Source organism: Delphinapterus leucas, chromosome 6 (assembly GCF_059928025.1).
Source record: "Delphinapterus leucas isolate spDelLeu-1000000601 "Yukka" chromosome 6, BTC_Dleu_Yukka2, whole genome shotgun sequence".
Taxonomy (NCBI): Eukaryota; Metazoa; Chordata; class Mammalia; order Artiodactyla; family Monodontidae; genus Delphinapterus; species Delphinapterus leucas.
In genome coordinates, this window is record NC_143134.1 from 72,380,212 (window position 1) to 72,395,948 (window position 15,737).

The following is a 15,737-nucleotide window of genomic DNA, read 5'->3' on the forward strand; positions in this document are numbered from 1 at the left end:
CACCTGTGGGTTGAGCAGCCTTCTCTACCTCACCTCTGTCCCTCCCTGGCTCTCAGACTCAACGAGAAGATTCTTCCGACGGAAGAATTTATGGGCCCATTCATCCGAGTAAACAAGAGACATTTTAAAAATTGATTTTGTAAGTTTCAAGTACCTCAGAGAAAGAGTAGCCTATTAAAAAAAACAAAATAAAATAAAGCATGCCTCCAAAAGTATTTGCTTGTTAACAGCATGCTTTTTTCTAAAAAAAAAAAAAAAAAAAAAAAGCAACTTCTATTATCTTTCCTCTTTGCAAAAGCAGTAAGTGTCCACGGTAGATTAATTTAGAAAACACAGGTCCACAAAACAGAAGAAAATAACAACGGTCTTAAAATTCTGGTGAGCTGTTATTGGTAAGGCTGCTCTGCTCTGGCCATGGCATTCTTTGAACCAAGATTCCCCTACACTGGTAAACACCAGATTTAATGACTATACACTAACAATGCTCTAATAAAGGAGATAATAATCTTTTAATCCTTCTATTTGTAATTGTTAAGGATTTTAAAGTTGATCTAAAAGATACCTTTATTATTCCTTAATTTCTATTAAAAGTATCCAAGATTCCCATTTTAGGTTCTGGATATATTGAGTATTCCTTCCAAAAGACTGACAAATGCGGCTAACAAGTATATCCAAAGAATTCAAGGAAGAATCACATTTAAAGAAAAAACCCAAGAGGATCAATTAACCCATTAAACCAAGTGCATGTTGCCCTTTTGGTCTAAGTTTCCACACTTACAGCTTCAAACAGGCCCAAGGACTAAATAACTTCAGACATTTTTAGGCTGTTAACCCTCAGTGTAAATGACTTAGAAGCATGGAATTGCCTTTCCCCAAGTAATCCATCTCCAATTTTCCTCAGAAGACCTTTCTGCCATCTCCAATTTAATGCCAGCTTCTCTCTTCTTGGTTTCAAATAAATTTAGAGTTCACCAAGCTTCCACATTCGCCAGGAGCCCCCGAGAGGTCACTGCGCTACTAGGCAATGCACCAGCAAAGCTCTGTCAAACCCTCAGCCTCAGCTGTCACCCGATGGCCAAAACTGGAGGACGAAGAGACAGAAGGACACAGGTGCTTCCCCGTGAACTTTCCAGCCAGTGAACTCCAAACAGAGATATATACGTACCTCCTCCTCATAATCAGAATCGCTCTCTTCACTGTCCGATCTAGGGGCAACTTCGTAACTACAAGAAAAGGAGTGGGAAGGGAGAGGAGGCTTAGCTTTTTAAATCAGAAAACTGTGTGTGTGCGTGTGTGTGTGTGTTTATACACAAATATATGGCACATTCTATATACAAACGCAGGTAATAACTTTAAGCAGTTCAGCAAAGGTCATGCTATTTTAGTTCCCAGATTCTACAAGGACCACAAAAACCTGAAAAGTCAAAGAACACCAATAATTCTGCTTTAGTGCCATACCCAGGATTCATTTCCAACCAGGCATCCAGCTGACTTGCTTTGGGTGCTTCTGGGCCAAACAGGACCTTGCCGGTTTCTGTGTGAGTCACTTTGACAGGGAGGTCACTCATCTGGCTGCTCTCATCTATGGGCTAGAAAGGAGAAAAGACATAACACCGCTTCGGGTTAAGACGTTCTCCCAATTCTGTGCTGGATGTCTCTCGGCCTTTTGGCTGCCCAGCATTTGAAATCCTTTCCCGCGATTAGAAATTTCATCCCCTGATGAGTTCTGGTGGGAAGTGGGAGGTCACCTCCTACCAAAGAAACTGAAAACACCAGCCTCCCTTGCAGCAAAGGAACTGGCACAAGACCTAAGCTCCACCAGCTGGGCTCATTCACCAAGGCTCTGAATTAGGACCCAGAAGGAAGCGGGGGCCAACAGGCACACTGGTAGGAGGGCAGACAACAGCGGCAGCAGTGCCAGTGCAGTGGTATTGGCTGTGCCCACTCCCGAGGCTGGCCATGTCCTCACTAAGCGGCTGTAGGGTACACTACGGTAACGTATCACTGGAATAATAGCGCGGTCCCCAGCCAGCTTCTCCAGGCTTCCAGAGTTCCGATGACTCATCCGATATCCTATTAATATGTTCCCTTTTACTTAAATCAGGCAGAGTTGATTTTTGTCACTTGCAGCTAAGAACCCCCAACCCCCAAATAATCCCCTCCAGATAAGGACTACTGCAAAGTCATGGTTTCAGAGAGAATAATGGAAAAAAAGGAAAAGGTACTGTAACTTGTATCATCTCATTATGGCTGGTTTGGCTTCTGCAGAAACAACGTCATTTATCCAAAACCAAACCACCAGGTACCAAGCCCAACCATGGGGCCCTGTGATAAAGCAAAAGGCTCTGCTCACTGGAAATCTAGCAAATTGACAAGTCTGAGCTGAAGTTCGTTATTAGACTCTCAGTGAAATACGGCTTGCTCAGGAAATTAAGAGAATAAGTGAAACTGCAGAGGCTGTGCTTAACCTACTTCAGAGAACAAACTGTTTAAAAAGGCCTAAAAATGGAGTAATCCTATGCAAATGAATGCTACTGATAACAGGGTGACTGTACTTCTAGGAGCAGGCCCCCAGGTGAGACGTTTAGGCAACCCATTAATTGCAAAGAATTTTTTCTAAATTACTCTCATTTGGAGCTAAATTAAAATGATAGGAAAAGCAGTATACTGTAGGTTATCTTCTAATATCTTATAGGAAATGACCACCTCCTTCCCCCCAAATATTGGTTCTTTCCCCCTTCTCCCTTAACAAAGCACTGTCAGAATAAGAAACAATATATTAGCAATTATCCACAAAAACAACCTGACAAAAAAGAGAAGGCTTACTCCAGACAGTTTTTCCTTTTATGTGTGCTGAAGCAATGGTTGTGAACACCGCTACTTTGCGTGTCAAGACAACGCTTCTTCCTGTTAACGTAGAAGGTCATCTACAGGCTCACGCGATAAAGTAGGAAATCTACCATTCGCTACCATCTCCCTTGGAAAAACCATATTCCATTATCTTGAACTATTATAATGCAGCTTGTTTTATTGTTTGTGTCATGCCTCAAAGAAAACTGGAAATCACTGTAGCTGGAATTAGAACTTTGGCAAAAACACTGAATGAGCACAGCAGAATGTAATCAGAACATTATTTCAAAACAAACCAGGTAAGACATCTACTTTGCCCACTTCAGCAAACAGAAAACACATGTGTTAAGATTAAAACAAAAGTGTATGTCACAGGCCCAAGATCAGGAGCTTATTTTCCCAGGAGATAACATGAGATAAGAGAGCTATCACACTAACACGTTAAATCTCTCCCTGTGTGCTTGTTAGTTACAGACTGATGTGAGGCATGCTTAAGTAAGGGTGGGTTTTTACAAATTAGAGTTGTTTCTAAGTGCTCTAATATATAGTATTCTTCCCCCGTAACAGCCCACTGAGTGTTTCTTACACATTAGACATTTATCCCGATCTTTTCTTTCCTTGTGATGAATTATAGTGGTTAAGTAACATTTATTGTTCAAGAGATTTCTGCACAGAATAGTGGTTTCAACCTTTTTCCTGCCACCAGGCTGTTCACATTCATAATACTTCTCGTGTGCACTGCAATTCCAGAAGGGGAAGAGACAACCCTCCACCCGCCCCAATCCTCCAGGCAGATTAATCAGAATCTGTGAAAGGAGAAGGAAGTTTGAAACAAACGCCCTTCCCATCCTGCTCGCTCCGGGGGGGGGGGATGCCTGCTCGTGCGAATCACTGGCCAAGAACTTTTGAGTTTTCAGAGAAAAAAACATCCAATAAATCAATCATTGTATTCTCGTGGTTCAGAATATTGGAAATACTAGAAAATAAAATTTAGAAATACGCCGCTGAATCTACAAATAGAGGCTACAGGGTAAGCCTACAGAAAGTGGCAAAAAATAAGCTACCAAATACGCAAATTGTTTGGCTTACAGTTACGAAATTTCAAAGTAAATGAAGGAAACTGGGTCATATTTTCTGCTTCTGTATCATCGACGGGGAAAATGTAATTATAGAATCACTTAAGATTTTTCCACATTCTGTATATTCATAAACACATGCTTATATGTGCACAGACAATTTCTGGAGTGGTACATAAGAAACTTAGTATCAGTTGATTGGCAGTCTGAGATGGAAGATTACTTTTCAGTGTACCCTTTCATACTATTCTAATTTTCTACCATGCTAATGTACTACTATTTTTACTTAAAAATGAATAGCAGAGAGGAACCATATGATCATCTCAATAGATGCAGAAAAAGCTTTCGACAAAATTCAACACCCATTTATGATAAAAACCCTCATGAAAGTAGGCATAGAGGGAACTTACCTCAACATAATAGGGCTGTATATGACAAACCCACAGCCAACATCATTCTCAATGGTGAACAACTGAAACCATTTCCCCTAAGATCAGGAACAAGACAAGGTTGTCCACTCTCACCACTATTACTCAACATAGTTTTAGAGTTTTAGCCACAGCAATCAGAGAAGAAAAAGAAATGAAAGGAATCCAAATCAGAAAAGAAGAGGTAAAGCTGTCACTGTTTGCACATAACATGATACTATACATAGAGAATCCTAAAGATGCTACCAGAAAACTACTAGAGCTAATCAACGAATTTGTTAAAGTAGCAGGATACGAAATTAATGCACAGAAATCTTTTGCATTCCTATACATTAATGATGAAAAATCTGAAAGAGAAATTAAGGAAACACTCCCACTTACCACTGCAACAAAAAGAATAAAATACCTAGGAATAAACCTACCTAAGGAGACAAAAGACCTGTATGCAGAAAACTATCAGACACTGATGAAAGAAATTAAAGATGATACAAACAGATGGAGAGATGTACCATATTCCTGGATTGGAACAATCAACATTGTGAAAATGACTATACTTCCCAAAGCAATCTACAGATTCAATGCAATCCCTATCAAACTACCAATGGCATTTTTCACAGAACTAGAACAAAATGTTTCACAATTTGTATGGAAACACAAAAGACCCCGAATAGCCAAAGCGATCTTGAGAAAGAAAAACAGAGCTGGAGGAATCAGGCTCCCAGACTTCAGACTATACTACAAAGCTACAGTAATCAAGACAGTATGGTACTGGCACAAAAACAGAACTATAGATCAATGGAACAGGATAGAAAGCCCAGAGATAAACCCATGCACATGTGGTCACCTTATTTTTGATAAAGGAGGCAAGAATATACAACGGAGAAAAGACAGCCTCTCTAATAAGTGGGTCTGGGAAAACTGGACAGCTACATATAAAAGAATGAAATTAGAACACTCCCTAACACCATACACAAAAATAAATTCAAAATGGATTAAAGACCTAAATGTAAGTCCAGCCACTATCAAACTCTTAGAGGAAAACATAGGCAGAACACTCTATGACATAAATCACAGCAAGATCCTTTTAGACCCACCTCCTAGAGAAGTTGGAAATAAAAACAAAAATAAACAAATGGGACCTAATGAAACTTCAAAGCTTTTGCACAGCAAAGGAAACCATAAACAAGACCAAAAGACAACCCTCAGAATGGGAGAAAATATTTGCAAATGAAGCAACTGACAAAGGATTAATCTCCAAAATTTACAAGCAGCTCATGTTGCTCAATATCAAAAAAACAAACAACCCAATCCAAAAATGGGCAGAAGACCTAAAGAGACATTTCTCCAAAGAAGACAGACAGATGGCCAACAAACACATGAAAGAATGCTTAACATCACTAATCATTAGAGAAATGCAAATCAAAACTACAATGAGGTATCACCTCACACCGGTCAGAATGGCCATCATGAAAAAATCTACAAACAATAAAGGCTGGAGAGCGTGTGGAGAAAAGGGAACCCTCTTGCACTGTTGGTGGGAATGTAAATTGATACAGCCGCTATGGAGAACAGTATGGAGGTTCCTTAAAAAACTAAAAATAGAACTACCATACGACCCAGCAATCCCACTACTGGGCATATACCCTGAGAGAACCATAATTCAAAAAGAGTCATGTACCACAATGTTCACTGCAGCTCTATTTACAATAGCCAGGACATGGAAGCAACCTAAGTGTCCATCAACAGATGAATGGATAAAGAAGATGTGGCACATATATACAATGGAATATTACTCAGCCATAAAGAGAAATGAAATTGAGTTATTTGTAGTGAGGTGGATGGACCTAGAGTCTGTCATACAGAGTGAAGTCAGTCAGAAAGAGATAAAGAAATACCGTATGCTAACACATATATATGGAATCTAAGAAAAAAGAAATGGTCATGAAGAACCTAGGGGCAAGACAGGAATAAAGACACAGACCTACTAGAGCATGGACTTGAGGATATGGGGAGGGGGAAGGGTAAGCTGGGACAAAGTGAGAGAGTGGCATGGACATATATACACTACCAAACGTAAAATAGATAGCTAGTGGGAAGCAGCCACATAGCACAGGGAAATCAGCTCGGTGCTTTGTGACCACCTAGAGGGGTGGGATAGGGAGGGTGGGAGGGAGAGAGATGAAGAGGGAAGAGATATGGGGACATATGTATATGTATAACTGATTCACTTTGTAATAAAGCAGAAACTAACACACCATTGTAAAGCAATTATACTCCAATAAAGATGTTAAAAAAAAAAAAGAAAGAGATAAATACCGTATGCTAACACATATATATGGAATCTAAAAAAAAAAAAAAATGGTTCTGAAGAACCTAGGGGCAGGACAGGAATAAAGATGCAGATGTAGAGAATGGACCTGAGGACACGGGGAAGGGGAAGCTGGGACGAAGTGAGAGAGTGGCATGGACTTATAAATACTACCAAACGTAAAATAGATAGCTAGTGGGAAGCAGCCACATAGCACAGGGAAATCAGCTCGGTGCTTTGTGACCACCTAGAGGGGTGGGATAGGGAGGGTGGGAGGGAGACGCAAGAGGGAGGAGATATGGGGATATATGTATATGTATCGCTGATTCACTCTGTTATACAGCAGAAACTAATACACCATTGTAAAGCAATTATACTCCAATAAAGATGTTAAAAAAAAAAAAGAATAGCAGAGTACAAAATAAAATCAGTATACACAGAGAATGGTGCAGCAAGGTATGGCAGGGTATCATTCAATAGAACACAGCAGAAATGGATGCAAAATCCCTTACCTCTCCATCTGGTCCCAGGGCAGACTCCTCCCCCTCTGCATTCTCTTCAGCCTTCTGCAAAACAATGTCAAATGTTACATGTAAACCAAGAAAGTGGGTACAGGAAGGACCTCATGGCAACTTGGTGGTATACAACAGTAATTCATTACTGCTTATCATCATCCAACAAAGCTTAGGAATTAATGCCTTTTCTTTGTGTTTCTCCTCACTCTCTGAGACAAGATGAACTGTGTACTTTATTGGCAACTTGCAGGGGGTCAGTGAAAGCTGGGTATGGCTCAGGCCTGGCCCACTAGAGATGGCTGGACTGTGTCTTCCAGGACCCCAACAGCTTAAGATGTGGCAGCATCGGGACAGGGGTCAGAATCCCCAATGTCCTTGTGTTTGGCACTATGAAGACAAATCCTGACGTAATCAGCTCAATTTTCCCATTCCCTTAGCAAGTTGTCTAAAAATGTCCCCTCAAGAATGAATTCTGAACCGCTCTTGGGTTATAAAAATGCAAAATCATACAAAATTCTTGAGTTCTCTGAATTTTTATCATTCTACCTAATTGGCTTTCATAATATACAGTATTTCCACAGTGGGTATATGGGGAAATTTGATGCAGATACTGTGATCTCATGAAAAATTCTGTCATCTTCCATTTCTTAAATATTCCAATATCTTAGCCCATTAACCTTTATGTGTCTCAAAGGCAGCCTAAATGAAAAGCTAGGATTATGTCGCGTTTTGTACATACCCGAGAGAGCCTCATCTGCAAGAGACACAAGATAGTCTAAACTTTCTTACATTTATAACGACCTCTTCGACAAGTGAAATCCTTAACATCACCTTTACAAAATCCTTATTTTAAAGTTATTCTGTGTGGTGTGATTAGAAGAAAAACAAACAAACAAACAAACTTTAGTCATTTCCTTTATCAAGACATTTAAGAAAATGAGCTTTCCTCCCCTGGGCTCTTTAGTTAATTAAAAATATACATAATGATACAGAATCAATATTAACTCCACTTTGTTTACTTAAGGCATTGACTGTGTAATACATTTTTGCTTCCCATGAAAATAACTCAGTTGTCTCTTGACAAAACAGCTTTTACAGAAAATGTTTAGTGGTGAAAATCCAGCCTTTTGTCCATACTGAGGAAGGGCAGTTCCCATAAATGTCTGAAATTTTATAGTTGTTTGATAATTTTCTTGCAAAAAATACATGTATATAAGTAGGCCAAAACACAAGGCATAAAAAAATGTAGCACTTCTACCAAAGAGTAGGAAATGAAATGCTCTCCTTGGTTATGATTTCCCAAGAATTTAATTTTCTATTTATGTCACCCCAAACTGAAAATATTTACAAGATCAAAAGAAATGACCATCATGGAAAAGCATCCCTATGTCTGGGCTAGGGATCCAGAGAACAATGGCAGAAAGGCTCAGAAAAGGGGCCGTCCCTGCTACCAGCCTCCCTGAAGATCTCATTTTTGGAATTCTCAGGCACTATATTCAGGCAACTCTTTTAATTAATGGGAGAAAGTCAATTAATCCCACCATTCTTTCCATACAAATCAGAAATTAGCTACAAATCTGGCCAACAAAGAAAATCAGATGAGACCATGAATAAGCCAATTTTCCAATATCTAGCTAGTGGAACTGGATCACTATTTCAATGAATAGGACATTAAAAAGCTTGAAGGACCATAAATAACAGAATCAAAACTATTCTAAAGGATACTCTTCTGTGAATCTGCCGTAGACTAGATAGGCTGCTATCTAAAAACTGCCTCATAATCAGGCCTTTCCATTACTTAAATTCCTCTAAACTAATTTTTAAATTTCTATCTGGTATCAAATTTGAGAAGCAATGTAATATCAGACTTAAGAAAGTCAGCTCTGGAATTAGATGAACTGCGTTTGAATGCCAGCTCTGTCACTAAGCGCAAGAGTACTTAGCTGTGTGATCTCGACCAAGTCTCTGTGTCTTGGTTCCCTCTTCTGTAAAACAGGGACAGCAGCGGTCCCTACCTCATAGAGCTGCTGCTGGATCGTTATTTCAATATGTACAATCCAGTGTTACATGTAATATCCACTGAGAGTGTCAATTTCCACAATGTAAAAGAATCAGTGATAGTCCGAGGGCTATTCTTTTATGTCTATATAAAACTGGCTATAGCACTGTCTGAAAACTGCTTCATACGGTTACGCAGTCAGGGATTTCTGTCTGTTTTGTTCACTCATGTATTCCCATACCTACAAGGGGTCCCGGCACTTAAAAGGCACTAAATAAATATTTGAAGGATGAATGAATGAATGCGCCAAGAACAACACTTTCCACTTAGCATACATGCAATCAATTAACATTATTTTAATTAGGTGACAATATATGTGCAAGTCATAAAAGAGTTAAGAGCACACACACGTTCCTCACTGAACTGGTGCTCTATGAGACCTTCCCTTGCGTGCCCTGTACTTATACCCAGTTCGGCTATGTTATTCTAGGAGGTGGAAGCCAGATGGCAGTCTACTCTGCAGCAAGAGGTGTCAAGTTCTCCCATCATGCTTTGAATTCCTTCAGTGTGGGGACAATCTCTGGTTGGTACGCTTTCAGAAATCCACATTCTCACATCAAACTAGTGCTTAACCCTCAATTCTCTTCCGCTGCCGGAATTCCCTTTGTGCGTAGCTCAAGGTCAACTCCAAACAGATTGTGACCGGTACTACGATATTGGAGTAACCTGGGACAGACGCTGAGCACCTGGTGGGATGGCCTGCAGCTGATGGGGCCGCGGCTGCCTGAGAGAATCTCATATACAGTGAATCGGTAGCATGTGACTGCAAACACATCCTATCAATGTTGCCGGCTGATGCCTGAGCTTATTTCCACTGATTAAAACAAACACAAAAAAACAAAACCGACTGCAGTTCATCCACTAATCAGGAATAAGGAACTCTGTACTGGCTTCTTCCTATCCACAAAAAGTTGAGAACTAATTACCCTCATGGAGGGGAGGGAGGAATGTAATTATGGAATCGGATGTGAAGCAAATTACTCCTAACGAAAGACAATCTGGCTTCCCGGTTAAGGCTGATGTCAATTCATACCCTTCCTTTAGGGATGTTCATGAACAAAGCTATGTGCACAGCTATCCACTTTCCTTGCAGAGGCTGTATAAAATAATCAACAACGCTGTGTGGAGGGAAAGATATCCCCAAACATGAAAACCCTGTGGAAGCTGAATTCAAGAAAATGGGCCTCACTGGGGTACTTTATGCAGATTACCACAACACAGGACACAAACAGCCTCACTCTGAAAAGAAAACAGCTTTGTACCAAATATTTTACAATCTATATTATAAAGTGAACACAGTTTATCCCCCAGCAGGTGTTATAATATGCTGAAACATCATTCAAATGTGTTGGCATCTTAAAGACTCATTCTGCTTCGAGGGAAACTTAAGATTTTCAGAAACCGCTTGGGTTATTTTTACTGTCATTTAAGAGGACCTGTGAGCATTAAGATAGGTGATCAGGCAATAAAAAAAATACCCAAGAATATCAAATTAACAGGCAATTGCACATTACTTAAGTTGGGCCTTGCAGAGAAAACCAATTCCAACATTTTGACTCAAGTAACTGGTCAATCCAGTTAAGCTGGACTTTGATCCAAATTTCTGGTTTCACCCATTTTGACACTGAACTTATCAAATAAATCTAACCATCATGGCATCGTGTTCACCTACCTTTACAATAGTCACTACACTCAAATGCCCAGGATTGCCTTAGAACCTTTCTTTCACCTACAAAAATCTCCTTGTGGAGGCAAACTGCAAAAAGCTAATCATCTTTGGGGAAAGGAGATAAAAGAATTGAGAAGGACTGGAGAGTCACTCAAATTTAAAATAAATGCCTCAATGGCATTACTACTTTGCACCTGATGCTCTTTTCACTGAAAATTATACCGAGGGGCTTTTCTCTAATTGTCGGCTATCTTCCTATCACTATACTGATCCATACACTATGCCAGAAAGGTCCCCCCTCCAAAACATCACAGATGCACGTGTAACAGTGTTTGATGAGAGAGAAAGAGAACAGAATAAGTTTCAGAAAGAAAGACCATGACGAAAAAGTCACTGGACACAGCGCTCCCCCATGGACTCTCTACGTTCTCATTAGTATCATGGGTTTCCAAGAAATGTCACAATAAATACCAAGGGTGTCGTTCTGTTGGTATACACCCCAGTGAAAGATTTGGGGGAAGGGGATTAAATACTTTGTACTTTACTTTTGGCCTGAAGTCAATAGCTGGGGAAGCTGAACCTCTTAAATGACCAGACTTTTCAGCAGTAGGTGTGTGGGTTAGGGGGCTGGCATGGGCTCCCAACCACAGCTTAAGGAAAGACATACCCTAAATCTCTGTAAGAAATACCTTATCGTTTGGATATTATAGGCCAAATAATTAGAAAATTCTCTTTCTAGGATCTGGGGAGGAAGAGGGAAGCAGAGTCTGCCAAAAATAAGAAATCCTCATTTCCCGCTGCAGGCCTCCACAGCCAAGGAGCCTGTCATTGTCCTAAAAGACATTCTACCTAATAATATCTAATTGATCCTCACCTAGAAAAAAAATGGTGGCCACTTATTTTCTCAACACCACAGAGAACATACAGTAAGGGGAAAAAGAAGATTTTATTTTCAGAAAAACCTATAACCACATTTCAACAATCACGATCCTACATCTATACCACAGAATTGATTGATAAAACAACTAATATTTACTGAGCACTTACTATGTCCCAGGGAGCGTTCTAAGTGCTTTAGATAAACTTTCCTATGTGAGCCTCACAACAAATCTAGGCTATAGGTCCTGTCCCTATCACCTTCTTACAGATCAAGAGACTGAAGCACTGGGTAACAGATCTCTTAATGAAATATCCTACAAGGGAATAAGAGCAAATTAGTGTTCTATGTTTTCTTACGCAGTTATGAATTTAAGAGATTGCGTACCAATGTGCTTTAGACAGTAGTCCAATTTCGTAAGTTAGCACGTTCAATCCTATTTGCATACGACGCCATTTCAACCTGGAGTCCCCCAGTAGATATAAGGGAGCTCGCATGGCAGAGGATGGAGACCTCCAGGTCATGCTAAGTACCCATAACCGTGTATTCACCTTGTCACACTGCAGAGACTGCTGTCACCTAATCAGATATTTCAATACTTGAAAAATTATTCCTCCTCTAACACCTAAGTAGATACATAGAGCTTATTTCTTTTTCTTCCACTTCAAGGGCGTTAATGGAAGGCCAGGTTGAGATCGAGAAGTTTCAGAATGATTTATAAATGTATACTTCATAGAAGCGGCTCTGATGGTGAGAAGAGCAAAACTAAGCAAGGTCCTGAGAGGTTAAAGGAAACCCACTCCGTTATTCACTAACACCAAGTAAACCTGATCAACTCCCCAAGAAAGAAAAAGGCCTTCTCTGTTACAACAGGGCAATTCCTTAAAAAAATGATACGCTAGTTTAACACTGAGTAAAAAAGTAGCCCTTTTCCAATTAAACTGCAAGGTCCACCATACTTATCTTTGACGGCACAGTTCTTGAAGTTACCTGTACCTTGTCCTACAAGTGTTGCCACCAGTTCAATGCTATTAGTTCACTGAGTAAAGAAGCTTTCTCAAAACAAAGATTTAGGGATGCCTTACTTAATTAGAAAAAAAAGCAAAACAAAACCTGCAGATAGATACAGCATGATATTCACTTCTATGGGAAATGCTAAAAGGGACAGCACAGAATTTTTAAGTGTCCACATGCAGGTTCCCTCCCTGACACAGAGAAGCTGGAACAAACAACTCTCAATCATTCACTCTAATGGAGGGAAGAAGAACTCCAGGTAATCCAGAGTGTCAAATAATCAGCTTTTGAAAGCATCCATTTTCTTTGCACTTGAATTAAGGTACATCTAAAATTGGGTAACTCACTCTGAACTAAGTCTTAAAACCCCATGAGACAGTTTTCAGGAAGGTCTAGGAAGGAGCCCAGTTTCTTTTTGTCCTTTCTTTATCCAAGGTCTCCCAGCAAGATGGCCCAGGAAGGAAATACGGCCTGATCTCCTTGGTCCTGCTGAGGGCAGGGGGAGCTCAGATGCGAGGCATCCTGAGAGCATGTCAGGGAAGAGGGAGAGGGCTGCTAATAAACTAATAATTCTGCACATTCCATCATGTGAGCTCACCAGCGGAAGATGCCCAGAGACAGCCACCAGGCAGACTGGAGTCGCTTGGGTACCTATTATTCGTTTGCCAGGAAACCAGGTCCCAGTTTTACTCCCCGCCTTCCTTCACAGCATTCATGACAGTTTATAATTATATACTTGGGTGCATATTTGATTAATGTCTGTCTCTCTCTCTCTAATTAATTAAGAGGGCAAGAGTGCTTTTCCTCACCACTTGCACTCTCTCTCCCCCAGCATCTAGCATCCTGCCTAGATCATAGTAAGTGTTCAGTTAATATTTTCTGAGCAAATACACGAAACAGAAAGAATAAGTGCTATGAGCAAACCTGAAAGCAAGAGTTTGGAGGTAGAGAGTCAACCTACAGATGATGCAGTGTTGGCAGCATCAGGAAAAATACTGACAGGTTCCTGCTCTGTACAGATTAACATAAAAACAAAGGCATAATCATTACAACACAATCATGTATCTTCCTTTGCCTATGATGATATAACAATCTAATACTACTGCAGCAGTCCATTAATTAAAAGCCAGAAGCTCATATCTGAGCCATTAGCTTTTAATCACAAAGAAACACAGACTACGAATGGTAGTACTAAAAACACTAACAGTGACCTTTTTGTGACAGTCTCTGCAAAATATGCCTCAGGATCAGGAAAAACTAAAATGGTCATTTCATGGGGTCCACCTATGGAATATGACAGAATTGTTATCTGCTTGCCATGTGTCAACTTTAAGTCAGAAATTGGGAGCTGGAATTTTGCAAAGTCTATAATGCGACCTTGACAAGAAAATGAGGTATTCCTCACCAAAGAAATGTCGAAATGCAAGCCCTGACTCATCCCGTGTTCACCTTCACAATAAGGGAAGCTATCTTATACTAAAGAAATCAGGTGCAGAAGGCGCCTTTTCAATCACTTATTCCTCCTCCTTAATTATGAAACAGGTATGAGAATTCAGGAGCCATGAAATTAATTATTTTTTTGAAAAACATTTTGTGCAATTATTCAGTGCAGAGAAGACATGATTAAACGCTACCAATCCTCAATCTTCACAATTCTAACGAAGACTTCCTGTCGATGTTTATACCTGGGCCAATCAGAACTGACCGTGAAAACAAAACATCCACCGAGAGCTATATTAGCAGACTACTTAAGCTTCAAAGAGGCTCTACATTTACAGGTTACCCTTGAATTGAGATATAGTATCTGCAGAGTAGAGGTTCTAAATCTTACCCCTTCGTTTCTCATGATAAATTGGATTATTTTACATAAGACTATTCACTGTTTTCTGTAATGACCTAAAACCCTGACTTGCACATTTACCTTAGTGTAAAACCGGGGCAGCTGAACTGAGCGAACAATCTTGGCATCGCTGTCTGTCCAAAGAAACAGGCTGAAATATGTTCTAAAAGTATCCCAAAGCTATCTCTTCCATCTTCCTCTGGCTCCTTTCAATCTGAACATAGCATTTTCGTCTTCATTTTCACTCCAGTTTCTTAACTCAGCAGTCCCCTGCCTCGCTGGCATTGCACTTGAGCAAACATTTCTTTGTGCCCATGGTTTTCCTTTTTCTACTGACCGTGTGTACTTAGTTTCTGAATGCTGGGTGAAACAGTGGAAATACAAGCCAAATATACATCCTGTCCATCATGCCGCCATCTCCAAAATGTTGCCTAGTACACCTAGTACGTCAACCCATTTATATCAGCAATGTTTGCGATATAATCATCTAAGTCTCCCACTAGTGCGGTAGGAAGTACTCATTAAAGGGCAAGACATGCCTAAAACTGGTCGGCAACCACACGTCCCCGGTTCAGCCACAGGCACTCAGGTGCTCACCTTCCTCTTCTTCCTCCTCTTCTTCTTCTCTTTGGCCGCCTGGGCTTGCTTGTGCTCCCAAACCAGATTAGTCAGGTTGGCCACATACTCATCCGTCTGCTGCAAAAGGTACGCTAAACGCCTATCTTTCTTTTGATCGATCAGTTTTCTATAGCCCTCTTCATCTTCAGCCTATTAAGGAAAGAAGAGCGTGATCAGAACATAATAAAAGTTTGCAGACGACACCTTTTTCCACTCATCCCTCCCCTTGATGGTCTGAACTTCGGTGGTCCGCGCAGCACACCGAATGATTCCGGCCACCCGAGTTCTCGCACCCTGTCTGGGAATAGGGAACACACGGAGGTACGATGCCTATGCCCCGGGACACCAGAGTTCACGGCAAGGTCAACACACATAACTATTTGTGTGGTGTGATCAAGCACTCTGAGCCAACTTTTCATTCTTTTGTGTTCCTTTAACTGCGCAAAAACTGTTAAAATTTGAGGATTCACCATCTGAAACTTA

General features: G+C 40.4%; 1 protein-coding gene across 8 annotated transcripts in view; it reads right to left on the reverse strand.

Annotated features, from left to right (window-relative positions):
• The window catches only part of SMARCA2 (SWI/SNF related BAF chromatin remodeling complex subunit ATPase 2), a 172,089-nt gene that overhangs the window by 111,812 nt on the left and 44,540 nt on the right, over positions 1–15,737 (reverse strand). For all 8 annotated transcript variants that reach the window (XM_022573582.3, XM_089913258.1, XM_022573583.2 and 5 more), the window contains 4 exons: positions 15,234–15,404; positions 7,175–7,228; positions 1,459–1,589; positions 1,166–1,223 (listed from right to left, as the gene is read on the reverse strand). In XM_022573582.3, coding sequence (XP_022429290.1) covers positions 1,166–1,223; positions 1,459–1,589; positions 7,175–7,228; positions 15,234–15,404 — 414 coding nt within the window. The remainder of the gene's footprint in view (positions 1–1,165; positions 1,224–1,458; positions 1,590–7,174; positions 7,229–15,233; positions 15,405–15,737) is intronic.